The sequence below is a fragment of the Rhinolophus ferrumequinum genome, chromosome 25 (assembly GCF_004115265.2).
Source record: "Rhinolophus ferrumequinum isolate MPI-CBG mRhiFer1 chromosome 25, mRhiFer1_v1.p, whole genome shotgun sequence".
Lineage (NCBI taxonomy): Eukaryota > Metazoa > Chordata > Mammalia > Chiroptera > Rhinolophidae > Rhinolophus > Rhinolophus ferrumequinum.
Genome location: NC_046308.1, coordinates 5463163 through 5487525, shown reverse-complemented (window position 1 = coordinate 5487525; position 24363 = coordinate 5463163). Strand labels below are relative to the sequence as shown.

At 55.4% G+C, this 24363-nt stretch overlaps 2 protein-coding genes and 1 long non-coding RNA gene across 3 annotated transcripts in view; 1 reads left to right on the top strand and 2 right to left on the bottom strand.

Annotated features, from left to right (window-relative positions):
- The window catches only part of TMEM120B (transmembrane protein 120B), a 33913-nt gene extending 31899 nt beyond the window's left edge, over positions 1-2014 (top strand). Inside the window, exons 10-12 of the mRNA XM_033097747.1 lie at positions 434-498; positions 844-912; positions 1370-2014. Of these exons, the coding sequence (XP_032953638.1) occupies positions 434-498; positions 844-912; positions 1370-1483 (248 nt within the window). The 3' untranslated portion in view covers positions 1484-2014. The remainder of the gene's footprint in view (positions 1-433; positions 499-843; positions 913-1369) is intronic.
- Positions 2015-2742: 728 nt separating this feature from the next.
- Positions 2743-14812, bottom strand: RHOF (ras homolog family member F, filopodia associated). The gene is made up of 5 exons (XM_033097748.1): positions 14452-14812; positions 14092-14179; positions 5807-5916; positions 5591-5725; positions 2743-4618 (listed from the first exon to the last, which is right to left on the bottom strand). Exons 1-5 carry the CDS (start codon positions 14587-14589, stop codon positions 4454-4456), a joined length of 636 nt encoding a protein of 211 aa, XP_032953639.1. The 5' UTR covers positions 14590-14812; the 3' UTR covers positions 2743-4453.
- Positions 14813-17022: 2210 nt separating this feature from the next.
- On the bottom strand, positions 17023-23918 carry LOC117017484 (uncharacterized). The gene is made up of 3 exons (XR_004422088.1): positions 22445-23918; positions 22305-22341; positions 17023-20582 (listed from the first exon to the last, which is right to left on the bottom strand). It is a non-coding gene; the product is annotated as an uncharacterized LOC117017484 (long non-coding RNA).
- Positions 23919-24363: the final 445 nt, after the last annotated feature.

Sequence of the window (24363 nt, the reverse complement as noted above, 5' to 3'; positions counted from 1 at the left end):
TAATAAAACTCTATCTTTTGTGATTGTCGTTTCCATTGAATTACTCTGCAAAGGAGGCTCTACTTTGTCAAGACTCAACTGAAATGATGCAGTCAAATGATCCATTATAAAATGCAAATTAAAGAACTTACTGCAAACATAGGCCCGGCACATCAGCATTCATAAGTGTGGTCCAGCTCACTTAGCTCATGGCCACTTGAAGCATGAGAGCAGTCCGGCCTGGTGACAGGTGTTCCGCACGTTCTCTGGGTTATTTTCATAGTGAGCACTCAGGTACCTGTAACAGGTGAAGGCTGTTCCCCCGCCCAGTGTGTGTTTATGCCTGGCTAATCTCAGGGTGACTGGCGTGGCTGGGCAGGGGGCGCTTGGTAGGGCCGTGGGGGCAACCAAACCCCCTCACATGGGTCCTTTGCTCCCTCCCTCCTCTCCACAGAAGGATTCCAGTCCTGGATGTGGCGGGGCCTCACCTTCCTTCTGCCTTTTCTGTTCTGTGGCCACGTGAGTCCCCCTGGGAGTTTCTGGGTATCCCCTGCTCTGGGCCGACCCTTGGGAACAGAAGGTCCTCAGGCCTCTCCACCATTCACCAGCTATCCCTGAATTGGGCCCCGTGGGGTCCTGGAGCTAAGACAGCCCCTGGGTCCTGGGAGGCCAAAGGCAGAAGCCAGAACTCGCCCTCAGGCTACTGTGGCCTAAGGTGCCCCAGTTTCTTTTGGGGGCATTGTCAGTGTACCAGGGCAGTTGGTACCAGAAGCCAGGGGTCGTGGTGCATCTCCCCGGGCTTTCTCACGTGGGTCCCCAGGGGAATCGGGTGGGGTGAGCAGTGCCTGCCTCTCCTCTCTGCAGTTCTGGCAGCTCTACAATGCAGTGACGCTGTTTGAGCTCTCCAGCCACGAGGAATGCAGAGAATGGCAGGTATAGTGTGTGCATATGGCAGGGGTGGTGGTGGGTCTGGCAGAGGCCAGCCAGCTTGGGGAGAATTCTTTTCTCAAGCGTGCCCTTCCCCCTCGACCCCCTCTATGAGGCCCTGCTGCTCAGACCTCTCTGCTACTGGGGCCTGGAAGCCGGTGGGAGGGAATTCAGGAAGCCCCTCAGTGGTCTGAAAATACCTAGGAGGTTCACCCCATGGAGTGCTACAGGATGCCCAGGGAGGAGCCCCCGCTCTCCCTGAAGACCCTGCCTGACCCTAAGGACTCCCTCCATTCATCTAGTTGGCCCAGAGCTCTGCCTTCCGCCGGCAAAACCCTGCAGTTTGTGGGTAGCTTGTGCTAAGCCGGTTCTGAGGTCCAGGAGTGGGGTGGGCACTTGAGGGAGGGAGCCGATCAGAGCTGGCAGCCTTTTCCTCCTTTCCCTCTGCTCTTGCCCTCCCCAGGTGTTCATGTTGGCGCTCACATTCCTGGTCCTCTTCCTCGGCAATTTCCTGACCACACTGAAAGTCGTCCACACCAAACTCCAGAAGAACAGAAACAAGGCCAAGAAGCCGTGAGCCACGGACCATGCCCCTCGATCCCCCAGACTTTGAGACTGCAGGGGGATCCCAGTCGGCACCCTGGCTGCCGACTTCCTCCCAGCAGTGCCAGTGGCCCCTGGCAGCAGTGACCTCAGGGGCCAGCGGCCTCGCAGGGAGCAGGGCCGAGGCCCTAGCCCCCGGCTGAACCAGAAGAATGTGAGCCCTGCCTGTCTGCCCAGCCTTTCTATTTATGACATATTTAATATCCGGTCCTCCCCTCCTCCCCAGACTCTCCGACCTTCCCCTGCTGCTCTTGGCCAGACGGGGAAGCTAAGCCTTAGGGAGCCTCTCTGTCTCCACTCCCATCATATGAGCACCTCAGGGTGGGATGTGGACGTGCCTCCTGGGGTTGGACTTGTGACCTGCTACTTACAGATCCCAGGTGGGAGTGGAAGGAAGCCCCTGGGCATCCTGTGGAGCCTCCCTCGGGCACACTGTTTCTGCTGTAAGCTCCCACCTCCCCCGGCCTCCGCTCTTGTGGGGCCGGTATTTAAGTTCTCGGAGAACCACTGTCTGTGCCTCCTGCTCTTTGTGCTTCCCGCGTCTCCTGCCTGCTGGCCACCTGGGGGGAAAGCAGCCCTACCTCCCTGATGCCTGGGGTTCTTGGCTCTTGGAGCAACTTGGAGGGGAGGGCCGGTTGGGAGGGTTTTCTGAGGGTCACCACCAGAGGGCGCCCCAGCCTCTGCATCATTTGGGTGTTTTTTTATTTGATGCTGAAAGTTTGGGTCTGCTCTTGGGGGCTTCCTAATCCCTAACCCCTCAGCCCACCTTCCCGAATCTTGCAGTGAGCACTCAGAGTGGAACCAAGACCCTCAGTGCTGACTGGGGCTTCAGCCAGCATGCAGGTCACCCAGCTGTCCACCTCAGAGATTCTAGAATGGGGGGAAGAGTCTGAGGGGCAGGTCTGCAGGTCACCCCATGTTAGATTCTGAATTCAGGGGGTGGGGATGAAGGTTTGGTTGAATTTTCTGCCCCTTCTCCCATACCTGAGCATCAGAGGCCCTTAGCTACTTCCCTACAAATCCCCTTTGGACCAGAGTTCACAGCTGTGTCCACAGCCATGCTTCAGCCCTCAAAGGGGTTCAGATTTTTTAATTACATTTTTAAAATATGAAATTCCCCCTCCCCCCAGTAAGATTACACATAAGAATCCAGATTCCTGTTTTCCCTAGAAAAATGGAAAGACTTGGCAACATTCCCCACAGGGCAGCACGTGGCTGGCCTGAGCTGCCTGTCTAGGGTGGTGGGCTTACTCTCTGGTTTGCCGCAGGCCCCACCATTCCCTTTCGTCCCTGCCCTACTTCACTCTTTGGGCCTCCCATCTGGCCCTTTAGGTACCTGGGTTTGCCCTAGAGTAGGCGTTGGCAAACCTGTCCTGTAAAGGGCCAGATGGTAACTTTTAGGCTTGGAAGGCCAGCTGGTCTGTCACAACTACTTTAGCCTACAGTTAGTTATAGGGCAAAAGCAGCCCATGCATAAATGAATGGGTATGGCTGTGTTCTAATACAACTTTTATTTACAAAAACACACAGCGGCCAGATTTGGCACACAGGCCATAGTTTGCTCATCTCTGTCCTACACCATCATTTGTCCACAAGGCCTTGGATTCTGCTAGAATAAGAGGTCCTTGGTATGAACATGCTGTTGTGTCCCCAGGGCATGGCAGGGTCGTGGGGAATGTCAGTGGGGTGGGGTGGACTTCAGAAATCTCTCCCTAGCGTTGACTTTAGAGAGGCTCAGGCTTAGTGGGGTCACAACAGTGGGCAGGGCGGCGGCTGAGGCAGGCCTTAAGCCATCATCCCACCTTAGGTAACGCTGACACCTGAGCCCACTCAGGAACCAGGCAGCTCTCGGTCTTTGGGGTATTAGAATCACCGGGGGCACTTGTTTAAAAACTCCTGGTTCCCCCAACTCCCGACCTTCTGGAACAATGTTCAGTGCATTTGCGGCAGGGGATCGATGAAGTCCGTTCTTAAAGGAGGCCGGGATGGTCTAGGCTCCAGAACACATCTTGACAGAAATGGTGGCTGTGAGGGGCAGGGGGGAGCTTGATGACTATTTAAATGAGCCGGTGCCATCCTTTTGCAGACAGGCAAACAGTCTGTAGAGAGAACTGACCTGCCCAAGATCAGGGGCTGATGTCACTTTTCATCTCGCGTATCCAGCAGTGGGGGGTGTTGCAGGTGAGGAGACCCTGAGCTGGGGTCAGGTGGGTGGTCCAGGGTGTTTGTTTTGCTTTCTGAGAGGTTCTTGTCTTGCGTGTGTGCGCTCAGCTCTTAAAAGATGGCAGCAGAGGCGAAGGCTGCGATTGTCCTCTGTGTGGGGCAGAAGGGCAGAGTGGGTGGGTGTGGTGCTGGCCCCCATATTTAGGCTGCTGCCTGTGTTCTCCTGATAGGCCCAGCCCCATCGTGACCCCAGAGTTCCTGGGGGAAGGAAGCAAGAAGCTGGAGGATGCAGCTGTGCCTATCTCGGGAGCCCAGGGAGCAGCAGGCTTGGGGGAGCCGTGGGGACTGCTGCCAAATCCCCATTTACCCACATATCCAGTGTAGTTTGTCATTTCAAGCACAGGCTTTCAGTACCTTATTGGAGTGCAAAGGGGGACACGTATGGCTGGGGGGAAGGTGTGAAGAGGCACTCCTGAGTCCTGGGGACAAATGCCAGTTCTAGGGTACAGAGGGACTAAGTCAGGCACCCTCACCCACCACTGTGCAGGCCACAGCTCCCGTGGGACCCCAGAGGTGAGTTCATGGTCAGAGCCCCAGCTGGGAAAAGAGGGAGCTCCAGAATGTTCTAAGAGTCTCGCCACAGGCTTCAGACACCAGGCATTGGAGACGCCCAACCCTAAGTGCCCTTTGAAAACGGGGAGGGGCAGGATCCAGGGAGCAGCCTGGGCACCTGAGCCCTGTCAGTTCTGTTCCGAGGACCGTATGGCCCGCCTTGCAGGGGTCAGAGCAGCAGGCACGGCCGGTGGTGTTTCTTCCGCTGTGCTTTCTTCAGAGCACTGAGGGCAACCTTGGTGGCCTCTCGGAAGACGTCCTCCACGTTCTCCCGAAACTTGGCGGAACATTCCAGGTAGAGGGCAGCTTCTATCTTTTCACAGGTGCTCAGGCCCTGAGTTGGGGGAGGTGCCAGCATTAGATGAGGGGCCTGGAACACAGACTGCCTCCTGACAGCCCCTTGTGGGTTTGGGGCTGGCTTTGGGGGCTCTTTCGGGGTGGAGGCCTTGGTGTGGCGCCCCTCTCTCCATCCCAGGGCCAGCCTCCACCAGTGTGTGTGGATGGAACAGAAGGGTCTGTTTGGCTAAGGGCCATCCTGGCCTCCACCCCACCCTGTGTCCAGCCTCAGGCAGAAATGGGGGCTGAATTCTGAGAACTGGGGTTGGGGGCTGTGTCTGGCAGGCCTGTCAGAATAGTTGAAGGCCCCAAGAGAGCAAGGGCTTCCAACGTACTTCCCTCTCGAAAGCATAATTTAGGCAACTGAGCCTGCTATTAGACTAAAAAATATCTTTATTTCTAAAACAAATTTACTTTATTAATGCTACTCTTTTTATTACATTTTATTTTCCTCTCTGTTCCTTTTTTATTCTCCTGTGCCTCACCCAGAAAACCATGGGGTTTGGTTTTGCCCAGGCCTCTTAGGGGCAGCCTGCTTTCATACAATGGCCTGCCCATCGGGTAGACGGGACAGGATGGTGGATAATATCCCAGACTCTGGGAGGCAGCGTGACTGGGACAGCTGCCTAGCACCACTTCAGGTTAGTCACGGGGCTCTGGGCAAGCTACTGAACCTCTCGGGGTTTTCATTTGTCCCCTATAAAATGGGGAACACGTAAGAGTACCTGCCTCAGGGTTATAAGGATTAAATGAGGTATGTAATGTAAAATGCTCAGATAAGGGGGCTGTCAACAGTATTTTAAAAGTATTATTCTTAGAATCCTTTTTGTTTCAGCTGTCCGAAAGGCCACTAGGGCACCCCAGTTACAGAGGCCAAAGGCCTGGGAGCCTTTCTGGCTATGGCTGTGCCCAAGGACGCTGGCTCCTGGTGGTGGGTTGGAGGAGGGCAAGGGAGAGGCCCCTGGCTGACCTGCAGGTAGGTGATGGGCTCAAGCTGGGCCACCCGCAGCTTCCGCAGCAGCTCCTTGTCCTTCCTCAAATCTGTCTTGCAGCCAATGAGCACCCTGGGTGTCCCAGGGCAGAAATGCGCGACTTCAGGAAACCACTGTGGAGGGAGAGGCTGGGCATTAGGGCTGGGAGTAGGTTCGTGGCCCCAGAGGCAGGCTGGCTGGGAGACAGGCCTCACCTTGATGGTGACATTGTCAAAGCTGGTGGGGTTCATGACATCATAGCAGATGAGCACGAGGTGGGTGTTCTGGTAGGACAGGGGCCGCAGTCGGTCGTAGTCCTCCTGCCCTGAAACCGGAGAGCAGGTGGGGGTCAGGGAGGCACCCCTTCCTTGTCGACCCGAGTCCCCTGTCTGGGCTCAGATGGGCAAGGGGGTGGGGTGTCCTGGACAAGTGACTCCTGTCTCTAAGCTTCAGTTTCCTCATCTGAAAAACAGGTGGCAGCCCTGGATGGTAGCAAAGATTACGCGAGCTGAAACCCAGGCGGTGCTCAGAGCTGGGCCTGATTACAGAGCGCATGCTCGAAAAGCTGCTAGCAATTATGCTGAAGACGCTCCACTCCCCCATCCCGCCCCGGTGCTCAGGCTGAAAGCACAGACTCTGAAACCACATCCCCACCTTGCCAAAGATTCAGTTAACCAGGGAGGGTGCCCCTCAAGCTGAGCGGTGCATGGCTTCAGGTGGAATTACTCCTGCCATTCCAGCAAATGCTAGGGGGGTAGACAGCTGGAGATGACAAGCAGGCTCCCCGCCCAGATCCACCCCCCACAGCAGCTGTCACCTGGGGAGAACTGACAGCTCCTGATGCTGGGCCCTCCCCAGCACCAATGGACTCAGAGCCCAAGGCTGGGCTAGAGCCCAAGGCTGGGCTAGAGGAGCAGTGGGCGTGGATTTTTTTTCCTTTCAATTTTTTAATTTACAATTTCAAACTTACAGAAAAATTGCAAAAAAAAAAAAAAAAAAACCACAAAGAACTCACTCTCAGAGGCAACTACAGACTCTGGGCTTCTTCACGCAGGGGTACTTCCCTAAGGATTTTCTAAGAACAGGGACGATCTCTCACCCACCACAGCACAACTATCAAACTCGGCAAAGCAACACTGATCCGGTCCACAGGCCATGTTCAGATTTCACCAATAACGTCCTCTAGTATTTTTTCCCCTGGTCCAGAAGCAGGCCCAGGATCACATGCTGTACTTAATCGTCATGCCCAGTATTTTTGAAAAACTCCCACAGTGAGAGCTGACAGCGTTTCAGGCTCATTGGTGACCTCCCAGCCACCTCTGCAGAAAGGGATAATGACTTTTTTCCATTGAACAGGGACAGGGAGGCCCAGGAATCACCCACCCTATCCCTCCCTCCAGCCTGTGGGTGCCCCGGTGGCGCCAGCCTGCCCTGCACAGCCTCCCTGCCAAAGGCCTCTCAGGACAAGTGGCCTCTCCACTGAGCATGGACAGGCCACATCCTGTAGCCTGCTTCTGGCCCCCCACTGATGACAGGGCACAGCCACCCTCTCCCCACTGACTCCCCTTCTACTCAGGGACCCCTGGCAGTGTGCAGTGAATGGTGGCCACAGTCATGATGGTGGCTGGGCCAGGAAGACTCCATGTTGTCGTGCAGCCAACATTCCCCCAGCAGTGAAGAAGGGGCGAGGGGTAGTCGGGGCCCAGTGCACTCAGACCCTCCTGCCTTCCTTGCCACGAAGCTGGAGAAATCCTTGTACGACAGTGGGAAACCAGCTCAGCATGCCATTCCTGCGCATCTCCTCCCCTTTCTGTCCCCAAACTGTCCCCTCCCCTAACGTTTGTCCATGCCTTTCTAGATCTCTGCTGTCCCATAGAGTAGTTGGTAGTCCCATGTGGCTATTTAAATTAACATTAAAAATTCAGATTCTCCATTACACTAGCTGCGTTTCAAGTGATTAATTGCCAACATAGGGCCAGCGGCCACTGTAACAGCGCAGGTGTAAAATGTTCCCACCACTGCAGAAAGTTCTGGACAGCATGGCACCATCTTCGGCCAAGCCACCGGAGGTCTCCCATGCCACCTCCTTCCTGGTCTCCTGCTGCCCCTCAATGAATCCATCCTTTACCCGGCAGCAGGATGGATCTTAAAACAAGTAAAATCCTGCCCCCTCCTCCCAACTGAAACACCCTGGATGGCTCCCTGTTGCCCTTTTGATAGAATCCAAACATAGTGGTCTGTCCACATGACAGGGGCCCACCGACCTAGCCCCTATCCCCCTCCCTCCACACCCCTCACTCCCTGCAGTGCAGTCAAGGTGCCCTCCTCGGTTTCTCAAATCCACCAAGCTCTGTCTCAGAGCCTCGGCACTTGCTGTTCTCTATACCTGGAAAGCTTTTCCCTCATTTTTCCCATTTTCTTCCTAGCATTTTATTTTCAGTCATTCAGACTGACCATCCACTTTATTTCCTTTTGCAGAATCATCGCCTTGTCTCAACTTCTAGTTAATAATACCACCCTGTACTTGATGTCCTTTTCAGAATGCTTTTCCCTACAAATAATTAAATCCTGGCAGCAACCGCCGAGTTGGGGAACTTAGGAACACTCCCATTTACAGAGAAAGAAACGAGTTTTAGGGAAGTGACGTGACCCGCCCCAGGTCACTGCCTCAGTGAATGAGCCAGGACTGAAACCTCAGTCCTTTACAAGCTAACTTGGGTGTTCCTTCCGCAAAAACACAGCAAGGCTGTATTCTGCTTTGCACTGCGCAAAAATAGGTTCTGGGCTTCTACCATGTGTGGTGCTGCTTGTAACGGTGGCGGAGCACATGTTCTCCCCCCCTTTTTGAAATGTGGCGGGAGTGGACAAGCAGTGGTAGGACAAGTAGTCGTAGGACGGCCTGCTGTGCCCACACACCTGTCTTCCCTCACCTGCCAGCTCATTCCTCAGGCCTCCCCTCACTGCTGGCAGTCGGCCCCCACCCTGAGTGTCCACAGTCTGTACTCCTGTATTTCCTCATTCACTGTCTGTGTCCCTGGGTACTGTAAGCACCTTGATGGCAGGGGCCACATCTGTCGAAAATGATTCCTGGCAGCTGGCAGGCGCCCAGTATCAGCTGGGTGTTTGGGAGTTGTTCGACTCTTTGTCAGACGAGGGCTGAGAGGTGCCCCTGGGTTTGGCAATTTCAGCTGTGATGGTTTCAGCAGAGTTGTTGAGGGCTGTAGGAGGAAATCAGGCCACGCCTGCTCCACCTCTACAACTCCTCCCTTGCCGTTCCCTCCTCTTCTAGAAGACTCTTCCCCAGGTAGCAGCATGGCTCCTCCCTCCTTTCCTTCAGGTCTCTGGAGAAGTGTCACCTCCTCTGAGACACCTTTCCCAACTGCTTTGGAACAGCCTCCTTCCCGGTCTGTCCCACCACCTACAAACATGGCTTTATTTTTCCTCCTAGCACGTTATCACTACCTGATGTCACTATTTTTGTTTTGGTTTTTTTTTTTTTTTGGTCTCCCCCATGAGGTGCTGTCTCTGTGCTGCTCCCTGTTATTCCTGGGACACAGGGGAGCTTGGTAAACGTTTGGTGAATGAAGGAAGAAATGAGTGGGTGAAGGAAGTGTGATGGTAACCCCCATGGCTCTCAGCGTTTGCAAGGTCATTGCACCTCCATCACCTGTGTTAAGTTAAGCAGCTGCCCCAGGAGGTAAGCTGGGCAGGGAGGGTTCTTCCTGTTAGGAGCCCACGTGGCTGAGGGGGACATCTTTCAAGGTCATAAGCAGGCTCCCTGAGAGTTAAGAGTGCCAACTCAGTCCCCAAGTCCAAGGTCAGCTGCCTGCAAAGCCACTCTAAAAGTGCTAGTTCTCCCAGGAAGCCTTCTCCAGCCTTCCCAATTGCGAATTAACATCTGGACCTCAGTTTCCTCATCTGTGAAACAGATATGTGAGAAGCAGATGAACCCTGATGCCTATAATAATAAAATGTTTAACATCAGCAAATTTATCAGCTGTGCTCACTCATCATATGCCAGGCCCCACCAGAATTAACTGCATTGACTCATCATTCCTCACTATGACTCTATAAGATAGGGCTATTGTTATCCCCATTTTACAGATGCAGAAACTGAAGCACAGAGAATGTAAAGTGACTTGTCCAAGGTCACATAACTCAGAGGAAGCTTTGTAAATGACAGAAGACCATCAGCAGGACTATTGGGGTGCCTCTCTCAGTCCACCCCAAAGGGTAGGGAGCTATCCTCATCCTACAAGCCCAGCCCTTACCAGGTGAGGAAAAGACTACCAACAGGCATCTCAAGAAAGAGAGGGACTCTGGCTCACCCAGATCTCACCTCCTCCTCCCGGTTGCTTTCCTGGTTTGACTGTGCCTGGCATGGCTTTCCCCGGGATTCAGTGTGGGCTTCCACACAGGGACCGGGCCTGCAGATGATAGACTTCTGGGTGCTGTTGACCTCACATCTCGGGAGAGGTGCAATGTCCTAGACAACTCTCCCATATGAGTCAGGAGGGCCAGGCTGCACTGACTCGCGTTCCATGACCTGTTTCCTTACCTGGAAAGGGGATGAGAACCCTGCCCGATATTGAAAATCAAGGACTTCTAGGCTGAGTAATGCTGGAGACAGGTGAGGCGCTGCCACTGTGGTTACTGCTGAAATAGAAATTTCGGAGGGACAGAGGGCCTGGGTGGGGGTTCTGACCCTGGATCTTTAGACCCACAAGCTTTAGGAGGCCTCCAGCTACAGGTGATACTATTACCCTCCCCATTTACCCACAGTGGTGCTAAGACTTAAAGGGGCCAAGTCACCTGTCTACAGGCACCCAGGGGTCCTACTCCGGTCTCTGCAGACAGGCTTCAGATGTTTAAAATGCCCAGAGTTCTGTGCAGAAGGAGACCTTTATTTCTGGTGAGGAAAGGTCTGTGGGGCAGGGAGGAAGTGAGGCTCTCACTTCACAAGAGGGTTATTTCCTTTGTGAGAAGGAGCTTTGCTGCAACTGTCATCTTTCTGGGGGCAGGGGTCTCTAAAGCCCAAAGCTGGGTGGAGGAGAGAGGGTGTTCTCAGGCCACAGTGGTACCCAAATCAGCTGGAGGGACAGACACAGGGCAGGCGGGTCCCAGCTCTGGCTGAAGTGTTGGTCATGGGAAGGGTGCAGGCAGCGTAAGAAGGAGAAGCTGCCCGAAGAGGAAGCCACTTTTACTAGTGCTACTGGGACTCGCCCCCCCCCCCCCCCCCCCCCCCCCCCCGCCTGTCCGCCCCAGAGAACGGAGTAGGTGGGGCCCGAGCTGAGAGCGCATTCTGACCACCCACAGCTTTGGCTCCCTGAGCTTCCAGTGCTCCTGGTTCCTAGACACCCCTTTGTCCCTGATTCCTGTCTTAGCAAGTCCTCTGGCCCCCCCTTTTCCTACTCCCATCTCAGGCTGGGAAGGGGACCACAGTGCCCCACCTCCCTGAGAAATCCCCACCCCAGCCCAAGGCCCAGATAACTCCATTTCTGATTGGTGTCTTAACATCCCACCTCACCCCGCCTCCCCTTGCCCAGGAAACTTCAGACCTCACCACAGCTTCCTGCCTCTGAGGGTGTCAGGGCCAGCAGGCAAGACTGCTAAGAAAAGGGTGCTCTTAGCCCCCACCTCCTTCACCTCAGAGCATTGAGCGCTCCGACACCCCTCCATCCACGCTCCTGCTGCTTCGCTGTCTGTAACTGCTTCCGCAGGATGAAGACAAGTCGCTAGACTAGCTTCCCACGTGGGCCCCTGTGGCCAGGTCCTGGGTGTGGAGAAATTCAGCCTCTGGGGTGCCACCCATCCCAGAGCTCTGGTCACCACTGGTTGGTTGGAAAGATGCCTCCCCGCACCCCGCCTTCCCCCACTCTTGCATGGGGTCTAGCCCATCAGGTTCTAGAACCTTCTACAACCTTTACTAGACACATCTCCAGCTTACCCACTCTCTATCTTTCTCTATTTGGTCACCTCGCCATCCTTTTCTGCCATGTTCTCCTGATACCTGTCTACCCCACAGGTAGAGATGAATGTCATTGCCTTTATCACACAGGACTTCTCCAGGGGCACATTTGCATCCAGATTTATCCTTTATTCATTCCACGAACCTCGCTCTAGGACGAGCACCGTGCTGGGTACGGGCTTACCAAAAAGGAATGACCTAGTCTCGCTTTCACGCAGTTCCCCACAGCGGGTTTCCCCAGCGGGCTTCCCAGGTCAAGCCCTGTGACAGCCCTGTCCCAGCAGGATACCCTTGAGGAGGGAGCAGCCACAGTTCTCCCTGCACTGTCCTGCTGCCTGTGGGGCCAGCCTACTCCCCCAGACTCCATAGAGAAGTTCAAAGGGCTGGGAAAAGTCATGATGGGAAAGCAGGGGTGGGGCGGGCCCAGAGCTCAGCAGGCCTGAATGGGGGCGGGGGAGGCTAAAAAATAACATTGACAACACTTAGCGAGCCTCTCCCAGCCCCTGTGCTGGGTGCTGCACAGCACATGGACCTGACTTACTCCTCACCACTGTTTTAGGCCTGGTTACAGATGGCAAAACCGAGCGAGGCAGGGGAGCCGGCATCAAAGCCCAGGTCTGACTCCAAAGCACATGGACTGGCAGGATTGGGGCCCTGGGTGGTCGAACAATTCTGATGACTCAGGGGCGGAGCTCCCTCTGTCCCTCCTAAAGCAGCTCTTTGAGCAAATCCTTTCTTACACGAAGTAGAAGCTTTCCAGAACCTGCACATGACAATCTACCCCGACATGTTCTTTGAGCATCTTTCTCTAGGAGAGGCCAGAAAGACCAGAAGTGCTGGGTCCGATGGGGGAGGCTTAGGTGAACAGTGAACCCGGAGACATCCTGAGGGCAGAGGAAGGAGGAGAGAGTGAAAAACTCCCCTGACTCTCTGGGGGGCCGTCAGTGCTCCACCCACAAAGTGGAGTTAATGAAGTTGCCCCTCCTTGGGGCCGGACAGGAAACACGTGAAACCAAGTGTTTCAGACATACCACAATTTTTACTGCTCTTGCAGCCACACCCTTGGGAATTCCTCAGAAGCCTGTAGCTTTCCCAGTTCAAGGGGTGAAAGCATGGCCCAGTTCTGGGGGCAGCCCAGCACAGCCCTCATCTGACAAGAGGGGGAGGTCCTTAGAGGCCACTGCAAAGGGGGAGACACCCACACAACAAAGCCTGCCAAAGTCAGGAACAGCAGTTGGGGTCTGGGGCTGGGTCAGCCCCTTTCCTGATCCTCTCCAGGTGGAGTGAGAGATGCTTCTGGTAGCTTTGGAGGGGGAGGGCTGTGTCTGGATTTTGTCTGGAAAGCCAGGTGGAGACTTCACCTCCTAAGTACAAGGCTTGCCTGGGGAAAGGGCAGGCACTTGATGACATGGTTTCACGCAGGTCACTAAACATTGAGTCACAGAGGCTGGGTGAGGCCCCAGCTGGGGATCCTGACCTTTGCTCCCTAATGTTAACTCAGCTCAGAGGGTAGCCAGGACAGGATGGAAGCTCCCTGAGGGTAGGCAGCCCCCACGACCCACCAGTGTTACCCAAATCCTCTCATTGGCTGTACACCTCCCACCCCTCCCCCAACCACAGGGACTCTAATGACTCAGATGCAAGCCGACGAAATCCACTAGAAGCTGCAGGTGGCAGAGAGAACCTCACATTCTGACTTCCCTAGAGCTCTGTGCCAGGTTTCTTCCAGGGAACCAGGAAGGCACAGAACCGTAGCCACAGAATCCTAGAACCATAGCCTCAAAACTATAGTCCACAGAATTTCAGAATCACTGTAACCTATGTCATTCCAGAAACGTAAGAATCAAAATTTGCGTCCACAGGACCCGGGAGTCTCAGGACTGTTGGCCACAGACTCTTGGAAGTCACAAGCTATGATCTGTAGCCCAGAGTATTCTAGAAGCATAGGACCCAGAAATGCAGCCCACAGAATCCTAGCACCAGGGGACTCAAATCTGCCGCCCCCGGAATCCTAGCACCAGGGGACTCAAATCTGCAGCCCCCGGAATCCTAGCACCAGGGTACTCAAATCTGCAGCCCCCGGAATCCTAGCACCAGGAGACTCAAATTTGCAGCCCCCGGAATCCTAGCACCAGGGGACTCAAATCTGCAGCCCACAGAATCTTAAGAGACCACAGCGGGTAACACGGAATCCTGGCAACAGGCGAAACAGAAAGAAGCCCACGATTTTCTAGAACCACTGAAGAAGAACCAAGCTGAGGACTCTCAGCACATCAGCGCTGGGTGATGGCCCAGGAGCTCACTTCGTTCAAAATTCACTTCTTTTACAGATGGGCGACTGAGGTCCCTGGCCTCCAAGGCCACCAGCCAGGCGGTGGTCACCTGGCTCCCAGCCAGCGCCCCTCCGCGGCCTCCCGGAGTGATGGCTGTCAGGGCCCCGCCAAGGCTGGCAGCCAGGCCTGCCAGCGGGGATGTCCCAGCGGGGAAAACCCTCCGGGCGGACCCTGAAACCCTCGGCGTGCAGGCACTCACCGGCGGTGTCATAGAGGTTCAGGGTCACCTCCTTGCTGCCCACGGTCACGTTGGCCTTGTACTTCTCGAACACAGATGGGGCGTAGTGCTGTCGGAGAAGGGATCGCGTTGGTTCTTAAGGGATGCAGCGGGATCCCAGGGTCCAGCTGGACTCCCCGAACCTTCCACTTTCACCCATCTGGGCTCTGGGATTCCCGAAGGGGAGTCCCGGGGTGGCGGCTGCCTCTCTGCGCGCAGGCCGGGGACCCGGGGTCCGGGCTCCGGGCACAGGCTAAGGACCGTCCTTTTCCCACAGTGGTCCCAAGTCCGTTTTCCACCTCCCCCAGCCTACCCGCCTCCAGCCACCCTGGCGAGCCTCACCTCGGGGAAGGAGCCCCGGCTGTACACCATCAGCAGTGAAGTCTTGCCGCAGCCGCCGTCGCCCACGATCACGATCTTCAGCTCCTTCCTACCCAGGCCTGGGGCGGCGGTGTGGGCCGGGGTCCCGGGGGCATCCATAGCCCAAAGCCCGCAGTACTGACAGCAGCGCGCGGGTCAGAGAGCTGAGACTGAGCGCTCTGAGGAGGGGGCGGGCCCCAGGGGTGGGGCTAGGATAAGCCCCGCCCCTTCGGAGACGGCCGCCTCTGCCAGGCAGCCACCGGGCCGACTTCGAGCCTCAGTATCCTTCCAGCCGGGGGCTTTCGCCCCTCATTTGGAGGGAAACTGAGGTAACTGAGAAATGAAATGCTTAACCGCAACCGCAGCTCCCACCCCTCCCCCGCCATCACGGCCCAGTCCCCCACCATCAAGATCCGATCGTTTCCGTCGCTCCTTGCGGGCCACCACTGATTGGCAGGCTCCGCCTTCTGGCAGGGGCTCTGATTGGACGGCTTGGCCAATCAGACAGCGACTCTTTGATTGGCGGACTGACCTCCCCCCCACCCCCCCCCACACACACACACACATACGGGTTCCTGGAGCCTTGGTTTCAAGCTTCGGATAAAGTCCCCCAGCTTTGTCCCGCCCTAGCTGTGTGACCTGGGGGAAGTCCACCTGTGACCTGTTTCCCCACAGGAGGTAGGTTGGTGATGCCAGGGAAAATGCTGGCACGGTGGTTGTTTGCCCACCGGCCTGGGCCTCCGGGGGCCTGTGTGGGTGCGGGTTGGGGGTGGGGAATAGCGTTTCCGCTTACCTACCCCCACCTCCCTAGGAACGCAAGGTAGACTTCTGGCGCCCTCTGCTGGGCGATCGCTTCGGCGCGGGCGGCTTGGGGAGGTGAGCTGCTCTGAACCACGCTAGCGAGCGCCTCTACCTGGGGCCATAGGCGTGAACCGAGCAAGACACCGTCGAGGAAGGGACGGGGAAAGCCAGCATAGCTCTAGTTGAAATCAGCTGAGGCCCCCAACAGTCCACTTTGGAGACTGATAACTCCTACCCAGACCTTTGTTCTCCAGCCAGCTGCCACACGTCCTCCATCCCAGACTCTCCCCAACCCTCTCACTCCCCGACCAAAAAAGCTCTTTATTGAGCACTCACTCACTACCCCTGTGACACTAGGCTGACTTCTTTTGCCCAGGCCAGGCCGCTGGTCAGGAGAGGCAGAGGACGGACCCCTGCCGCAATTGAGTGGCAAGACAGGCACTGACTGGGGCATGGCTGAGTAGAGTGGGCAGGGTCTTCCCAACTGCTAGTTTCCTCAGAAAGAGGCTGGCAGGACTCAGGATCTTCTTGCCCCAATCCCACCCTGAAGATTCCCAATTTTCAAGTTCTCAGCAAAGATGAGGTAAACTTCACTTCAGGGAGGAAATTGCCAACCTGGCAGTTCCGTAAGTGCCGGGTCATTTTCAGTGGCTGCAAGGCAGGATCTCACCACCAGAGGGTAGCAGCGACCGCCTGTGGGAGCCCAAAAAGAGCCAGAGCTGGGAAGAGGAAAGGCCCAATTCCAGGTCGCTGGGTAGAAGCCCTACCCCGTCACCCAAGGGGCATCGGCTGGGTCAAGCACCCCTAGACAAATTTACAGCAACTCATTCTTTTTATTGCAACACAAGTTTATTGAGAGGCAGTTGTGTTCATGCCTGTAAGGAGCTCAGAGATGCTCAGTTTAGAAACCAGAGCTCCTATGGGGTTCAGAGGTTGAGAGCCGGGTGGCACCTGAACTAAGCTTGGCAGGGTTGGAGGGTGGGCCAGTGGACGTAGATCAATACCCAGCTTGGGCAAATGCATGGTGGCTGGAAAACATCAGCAGGTTTGGCATTGGATGAGGAGTGAGTGAGGAGGGAGGCCAGACGCGGTTGCCAAGGAAACTGGGATTATATCATGAAGACTTGGCTACCAGGGCATTGGACAGAAGGCTCCTGAACAGGCCCAGTTTTGGGCCCTCAAGCTCTCTCTGGTGACCAGGGAGGAGCTGTGATTGGCTGGTGAGGCAACCTGAGGTTGGTAGGAAAGGAGGAAACCAGGTCCAGAGACATGTCAGAAATGACCCCAGGACCACAGGAGGAGGGGGGAGGATGAAAGAGGGCTTTGAGTGAGGGGAGGACCACTTACCTTTGCAGCCAGCCCCAGGCTTCTCACCTCAGGCCTGACCTTGCAGCAGGGACCCTAAAGCTCAGGGAGGGACTAGGACAGTTCAAGAGAGGGAGGGAGGCTGGCTCATCTGGAAAGGGGCTTGGGGGGAATTCACTTAGAAAGGTCACCCCACTCTGAGCAAGCTGTCACTTGAAACTGGGTTAATCTCATGAGCCTGTGGGAGGGCTCCTGATTAGCCTCAAAATCCCTAGACTTCAGTTTTCACTCTCTCCATCTGAGAAATGGAGCTACAATTTTGATTTATGACAGAACCACTTACACAAAGCTGAGGGGAGGGAACAAGAGGAAAAGTGAGTCTTCCCAGCCCTTCCTGAGTCCAGCAGAACAGCTGACACTGGCCCCAGCCCACCCACCCACCCCTGCCTGGTCAAAAGTCTGGCAGAACCCCAGCCCCAGCCGGTCTGGAGCATGTTTGATTTGGACCCGGCTCCAGTGGTGCAGGGGCTGGATCTGTAGCTAAAAATAGCCAGCAGCTAGGCCAGCTGCTGGAATCTTCCTCAGAGGCAGCCAGGCCAGGCAAGCCAGCTGAGGAACTGGGCACACCCCCACGCCTGAGAGCCCTACTCCTTTACCTGTGAGACGTTCTGAGGACCCAGTTCTCCTATTCACCAGGAATTCCTGGAGATTTAGAAAGGCAAGAAAGATGCTTTAAACTGGTTCTTCCATAGAGCTGTTGGGACACAGAAGCCTAGGGGAGCTGGCCAGGTGGCATTTGCGGGGTGAACTCATTTGGCCCGTGCCATAACAAGGCCAACTGAGCCCAGGAAAGAAGGGGCCAAATCCACTTCTGTCTTGTCAGGGCAAAGTCTGGCCAGTGCCGCTTAGGATGGGGAAGTTCATGACAATGCCACTTCCCTAGTGCCTCCGCGCATCCTGCGAGGTCACCACACACCTGACGGTCATCTACTCCATGTGACACTGAAGAAGCGGAGCCTTCATATACTAAGCTACTCTTAGTATACCTCTGGGGTCCCAGAGATAGGAGGTGGTCTGGGGAATCACTGCCATACAAAAAGCTCCCCTCACAAAGCCAGATAGATCAGAAAGAGCTCAAAAGGTTATTGGCTAACTTCCTTCTCCTGGTTCACATGGAGAGACCACTGCTCCCAGAAGGGCAGGGACTGCCAAGGTTACTGCCAGCTGGAGACAGCACTGACTGAGGTGGCCTTGGCCTTGAAATGACAGGGTGCCGCTCTCTACAGTCCAGGCAAAAGCTGTGTTTCCACCCAGAGGGTCCAAAAGGTCGCACTGCATACGGGGCTCTCGGTGGATGGGCCGGAAGAGGCCGGACCATGGCATCCAGTAGTAAGGCAGGTCAAGCGGCCTTCCTGCCTGGGGACGCCCTTCCGCTGGCGTGGCCCTCTAGGCAGCCCCACCGGCAGGGTGCCAGGATAGGCCCCGCCCCTGGCTCCCTGGGTGACCTGTGGGCAGGGCTACCCTCTTGGCAAGAAGGAACAACAGCCTGAGGACACACAGGCTGCTCCAGTCCCTCCCTGTCCCCAGGAGGTAATTGGGTGGGGGGGGGGACACAAAATTAGAAAGAGGAGGTGAAAGAGAATTCAAGAGGGGAGGAAGTAGCTGATGACAATCCTTCTGGGTCATGGGGACACCTCTCCCTTCCAAGAATCACAAGCAGACCAGTTTAGCACCTAATTGCTCCCTAATTGGTCCCAGGGAGGGAATGGAAGAACTGGCTGTAGCCCTCCAGGCAGCTGCTGAAAGGGGAGGGTGGGTTTAAATCATTTAACAATCTGCCTCCCAAGGCAGGTAAAGACCCCTGCCCCAGGAGCCTCAAGGACTCTATCCAAAGGGGACACAAGACACCCTCAGGCGGCACAAAGGTCATTGAGGATCAAGAGAGTTTTATGGTTTCATCAAAGGCAGAGCGGAACTTAGACCTTAGGTCTGGGGTTGAGTGCGGAAGGAGGGAAGAGGCTCATCAAATTATACCAGGAGCCTTCCCCCTCACCCTGGGTAGGGGGAAGGGAGACTGGTGACAGGTGTGGTGGGGTGCATGCCGTTCCTCCTGGCAAAGGACAAGATGGACCAAACCCAGCGTATCTGGGACTGGAGAGGCGAAGGCATGGCAGCCAGAAGAGCCAAGAGCACCTCCAGGTTACTTTCAACCAGACAGCTTTCCCAGCTCCCGGCAGTGATGCCAGCAGACAGCTGGCATGGGAGGGAGCCCAAAATAACCCAGACAGCTGGGGCTAGGGGATGCCATGGACATAGGCGCTGGGCTGGAAGTCAAGACACCTGGAACCCTCTCCTGGCTGCTGGTGGTGACCTCGTGACCTTGGGCGAGTCACTTATACTCTCCGGGAGGGTGAGTGACCCCCAATTAAGACAGCTCATGGAACAGCCTGTGGAGCTGGGGGCAGGCCCTGATCAGAACTCAAACTACACAAGAGGAAGAATGACGCTGGCTCCCTTCCCAAGGAGAGCCAGTCTTCCCCTCTGCCCTGAGGCTTTGCCACGTGCTCTGGGGTGGGCTGTGGGGAGGAGCTCGCAGCCAGCCAGCCCAGCCTCCATGCCCTGCAGCCACATCGGAATGGAGGCCGACTAGTGTGAAGCCTAAATGAGAGGCCAGCCGCTTTAATCGCAAATAATCCTCCCACCACCCTTTTCAGCATGCATCATTATCATTTTACACAGGAGACCCGCCCAAGGTCACCAGCACAGTGGAGATTCAAGCCCACAGCCACCTGACTTAAGAGCCTCCCTTGATTAAGCACCACAATGGCTCCAAACAAAATCTCAGGGTCAAGCCCTTACAGACTCCCCCAAATCTCAGGTAAAAGTGGGCAGGGCTGATCTGCAGCCCAAAGGAGAGTCAGTTCAAACCCCAAATGGTTCATCAAAGTCATTACATACTAGAGACCACAGGGGGGAAAGGGTCAGAGATCAAGGGCCATACCATCTCCAGCTGTGGAGCTTCCTGGAGACAAAAGACACTGGGAAACTGCGCAGACAGCTTGCGTTAGAATTAAGAGAGAGTTGCCATTATTAAGCAGCCAGCGACTCTGCCAAGCACAGAGCTTGCATCCTCACAACACCCCAGGTGTTAGCTAGCCCAAAGGTTCTTAAAATGTGTCCCCAGATGACAGCAGCAGCAGCACCACCTGGGAGCATGTCAGAAATGCAAGTTCTCAGGCCCCACCTACTGAATCAGTTCTAAAATGTGATTCCGCTCCATGCTCCAGTTTGAGAATCACTGACCTAGACCCACTTGTGCAGGTGGGCTCAGAGACTGCAGCACATGCAAGGTACAGCAGGTAAATGGCTAGCTGATATGTACGGCTCTAGAAACGGGTCGTTTTGGTGTGGGGGTGGGGAGGGAATCGTGGGAATTCCCAGGAAGTGGGAGAAGAGTCAAGAAACCTGTTCCTCACAGAGGAAGCTTGCTCAGATGACAGGTCCTGTTTCACCTCCCTAGCAGCTCAAGCAGTCACTCCGCGTGCCCAAACTGGGGGCAAGAAGGGAAGGCCCTGCTTCTGGGCAGCAAACAGTATCTTTCTAGGCATCCAGGGCCCTCCCCCCACCACAAAACACACCACTAGGAAACACTTGCCAGTGCAGCCTGTCCTATGCTACTAAATACAGCAGAGAATTCCACGCCCCAAACTCTGACAACAGAAGCTGACAGGCGGGATGGATGGACCCAGCAGGCAGCCGGTTTCACACACAGTCCCACACATCTGTGTGGGGGAGGGGCCGCAGAACTAGCCTAGCGGGTTTGAGGTGTACGCCCAACCGGGGCTCCGGGCCAAAGCCCCCCAAATAAATCTCCCTCCCAGGCTGCAAAAGGGCTTACACCTACCTTAGTGGGAGGACTCTCAAGAGTCAAACTAGGCCTGCTCCTGCTGTCCAGAGGACGGTCCACTCTGGGGGTATGGCCTGTTGCCCCTTCTCTGGCCAAGAGCCTGGGAGGTTGGGGGGGGGAAGTGGGAGGATTTGTTAGGGAGTTGATGGCCACAAACTGGACAGGATCTCCTGGACAGAAAAGGAGACTTACAAATCTCCCCCTCCCCCACCCTATTCCCAGCTGCCAAGGCAGTCCTCACTGCGCAATGGGTAAGAGGGGGGATGGTGGGTGAGTCACGAAGGTTCAGCCCGGGTGACAAGCAGCAGGAGGCCACTCATCTGCATTTCCAAAGGCCGGCCCCGTCCGTAACCCTTCTCCCAAGAAGGGCCATAGTGAGGATTTACCTGGGAGCCCTCCGACCCCCGGGCCTCGGGGAAGGCCCGCAGAACCTTCCCAGGCCCCAACCCCCCACCTCAGCCCCTAGAGGGCCGGGTTGGAGAGCACACCCTGGACAACCAGATCCGGGCGTCGGTGGCTTCCGTGAGGGCCTCACGCCCAAAGTGGGGACAAAAAATGACCCCGCGCTTCGAGCACGGCTAACAAAGGGCAGTTGGGAGCCAGACCTGGGAGCTGAGGCTCGGGTGTGCAGCTTGGGGTCAGGACCTGGCCTCCGGAGGGGCCGATCCACGTCGAAGCCCAGACCAGCCCCGTGGCCCTTTGCTACTGGCTCCCTCGCGGGAGGAAGAAGGAAAAGCACCCGCGGCCGGGCGGTGGAGCGAGGCCTCGTGCCCGCGCCCCCCCTCCCCCCACGACTGTGGCGCGGGGTCCGAGCCAGCTGCGCTGTTCGCGCTGGTAGTCGAGGCCTCCTGGCCAGGGGCGTCCACACAGGCAGCCGCTTGGAACGCGGGAGGCGGCCTCCCCTCCCCCCCGGCCCCGCCGCTTCCCTCCCACCTCCCGCCTGGCGCGCAGCGGCCGCCACCGCCCGAGCCGCGGGCGGCGCGCGAAATGGCGCCCGTCTGGCCGCCTCGCCCCACGGAGGCGAGCGCGGGAGTCCCGCCGCGCGACGCCCCCAGGCCCGCGACCCCCGAAACGGCCTCCGCCACCAGCCCCTGGCTCGGAGCGCTGTGCCCCGTGGGTCCTTGGGACCCGGCCCAGCTGAGGGACCACTGCCTGCTCCGGGCGCCCAACGACAACCGGGGAAGGAGGGAGGAAGAGGAGAGTAGCCGCCATTAGCTGCCCGCCCCCGGCCCCAGCCTGTGGCTCGGCTCTGAACCTTAAAATAAAACTCGTGTTTGGGAGGGAGGAGCGAGCGCGGCCGGGAGAACCGGCGGCGCGCGGGCTGCAGGCTGGAGAGATGCTGCGTCATGGTGCCAACATGGACGCCGGCCTTTTGTCCTTTGTTGTTTAGGAAGCGCAGGCGCGCCCCGGAGCCCCGAAAAGCCGGCTACCGAGTGCGAGACCCCCACAATCAAAAGGGAAGGAGGCCCTAGATGGGGCGGGGAGGTCTCCTCATCTTTTGCGCCCCCGTATTTCCAAAGCACTTCAATTTCTTCTCCCCACCAAGGCTCAGAACTACAAAAGGGAGGGACGAGCGCAGGCGGCTCCCTGAATGCCCGGGGTCGTTGGGGGAGATTCTTCTCGCCTCCTGGGTAGAAGGGGCAAAAAAGGTCCCAAGAGCCCTCCTCGGGGCCCCCACCCCTCCCCGATCCGGCTGCCAAACATAAAACTCCAGAATCTTCCTTCTCCCCTCAGCTCCCACACATTTGCAGCCCTTGGCCTGCTCTAAAATAAAATAATTTCCTCGAAGGGGCAAAAGGAACTTTTTTTTTTTTTAACTTACCCGCTCACCCCGGTGCCATGGAGTCTGGAAGATCAAGCTGGGCGGAGAGTTTGGAGGTGTTATTGTAAATATCTTTGGGGGGGGGAATTGTTTAGTTGGGAATATTTAGGGGAATGGTGGTGCCTTTTTGTTGTTGTTACCTTTTTGTAAGTTACACTCTCATGGCATTTTCTGTTCCTTCCACTTCTGCAAACTTTCCAGGGTTGGGTTGGCAAAAGGCGACTTCGCTGAGGGCTGTTTACTGCTCTCGATATAGCAATGGTGTGACCGTCATTAAGAGACAAAAGGCGAAAACACACAGTCAAGTCAAACAAAAGGCAAAAAGACACACGGCCATCCCAACCACCATAGAAAATACCCGCGAGTTAACGTTGGTGTTTGGCTCGAACCAGCTAGGACTTGTTTTCCACTTTTAATCTAGTTTCCTGTGACGGCTTCAGTCTCTACACAAAGAGGTCTTCCTTTCCCTCACCCACCCCTCTACCAAGACGAGAAAAACAGAGCTGTTTTTCAACTGATCAATTTTCAAAGAAAGTGTACATGTTACTAGGAAGAAAGATGACTAGCATTTATTGCTGTAAACATTTTCAAAAGCTTAAAGCTAAAGCCTTAGCTTTTTAAAAGCAAAATCGTCTAAGAGCATTTTAACTGGCTTATAATAGACAAGAGCAACAAAGACATACATGCAGATGAAGGTTCAGAAAATTAAGGACATCTCAGCAACATTAACATGAAAACTGCACTGCGTAAGGACACAATGGATTGGGTACTTACAATGTAAAAGGTTTTTAAAAACTTAAAGAGTAACAACTGCTTACAATTTTTTGTTGCTGCCATTTCGCTAGTCCTAAAACTACACATTTAAAACATTACCTTGTTAAAAAAAGAGAGAAGGAGTTAATAAAATGGCCAGGTTTAAGTGTTTAATAGAGGAAACTATATATATTTAAAAATTTATTGTTCAGTTAAGAGAATACAGATTAAGATAGCTCCAAGCTCCCCCCACCCACCCAAGAAAAAAGAGGAAAAAAATTAAATATGTCATTTACTTAGGTTTTTTGGAATTCAAAATTGTTAACTGCTGACATTAATGGTGTGCTATGACCTAGTTATACAAGACAAAGATGGATTCCAAGTCATAAGGAAAAATCCAGATCTTTTTAAAAAGTCTTCTTCATTCTTCCAATAGTGAGTCCTTTAGCTTGTTGACAAATGTTAAACACAACACTGAGGCGTCCTGAACTGGATGGTGGAGTCAAAGGAAAAACATTCCCCATTTGCAACAAAGGAAAAACCCACTTGGCCATTTAATTCCATTGCAGAAAAATGGCTCCCCTCATCTGTTGGCCTCTCCTTGGTGTCTGATGAAGGATGTTTTGAGATCAGCGTCTAATAACTCAAGCCCTATAGAAGCCGCGCGCTGATTGGCTGCCGCGCCCTGCCGCCCTGCTCCAGCCAATTACCTACCCACGGCCAAATTACAAACCCCGAAAAAGAGCCCCAATATGAAATACACCACTACGAGCCCCAGCGAGGCGGTTCCCTCGCCTCGGTCGCCAGACACGAGAGGCAGAGGGGGCTGCAAATGCGTCCTCGCGAAGCCCAGGAGCCTCGGAGTTGAACTCACAAAATGGAAGCCGCGCGCTGATTGGCCGCCGCCACTCCCGGACCTTTAATAAAGAAAGGGGAAGGAAAAGATAAATGCAAAAAAGGGGGACTCTCTCCTCCGCTGGTGGCTGGAGGAAGGAGTGGGGGGGGCGGTGGAGAGAGCATGTGTTATGGACAATTACAGGGCGCTGCTCTCCAAAAATAAAAACAGAGCAAAGGGCTTCTATCAGCCAGAGTCCAGGCGAGAGTCGCATCCTCCCAGGAATGTGAATGCTAATTTGGTTAAAATCCTGGTTTCCCCTCCCCAGCTCAGCTCCGGGGGGGAAGCGGGGGAGGGGGTCGCGGGGCAGAAGAGGAAGCTGGAGCGTATATACCTCGATTGCAACTCGTCTTGAGTCGTCTTGCCTCCCCACGGGGCTCGAGCGTCCAGACATACAATCACACACACACA

What these genes read in the sequence shown, in the direction of transcription:
- RHOF (XM_033097748.1), bottom strand. Translation starts at nt 14,589, where the DNA reads ATGGATGCCCCCGGGACCCCGGCCCACACCGCCGCCCCAGGCCTGGGT. An exon ending in GAACCTCTATGACACCGCCG is followed by an intron (nt 5,917 to 14,091) that starts GTGAGTGCCTGC and finishes CTCCGGTTTCAG; the next exon opens with GGCAGGAGGACTACGACCGA. An exon ending in AGCCCATCACCTACCTGCAG is followed by an intron (nt 4,619 to 5,590) that starts GTCAGCCAGGGG and finishes CCCCCAACTCAG; the next exon opens with GGCCTGAGCACCTGTGAAAA.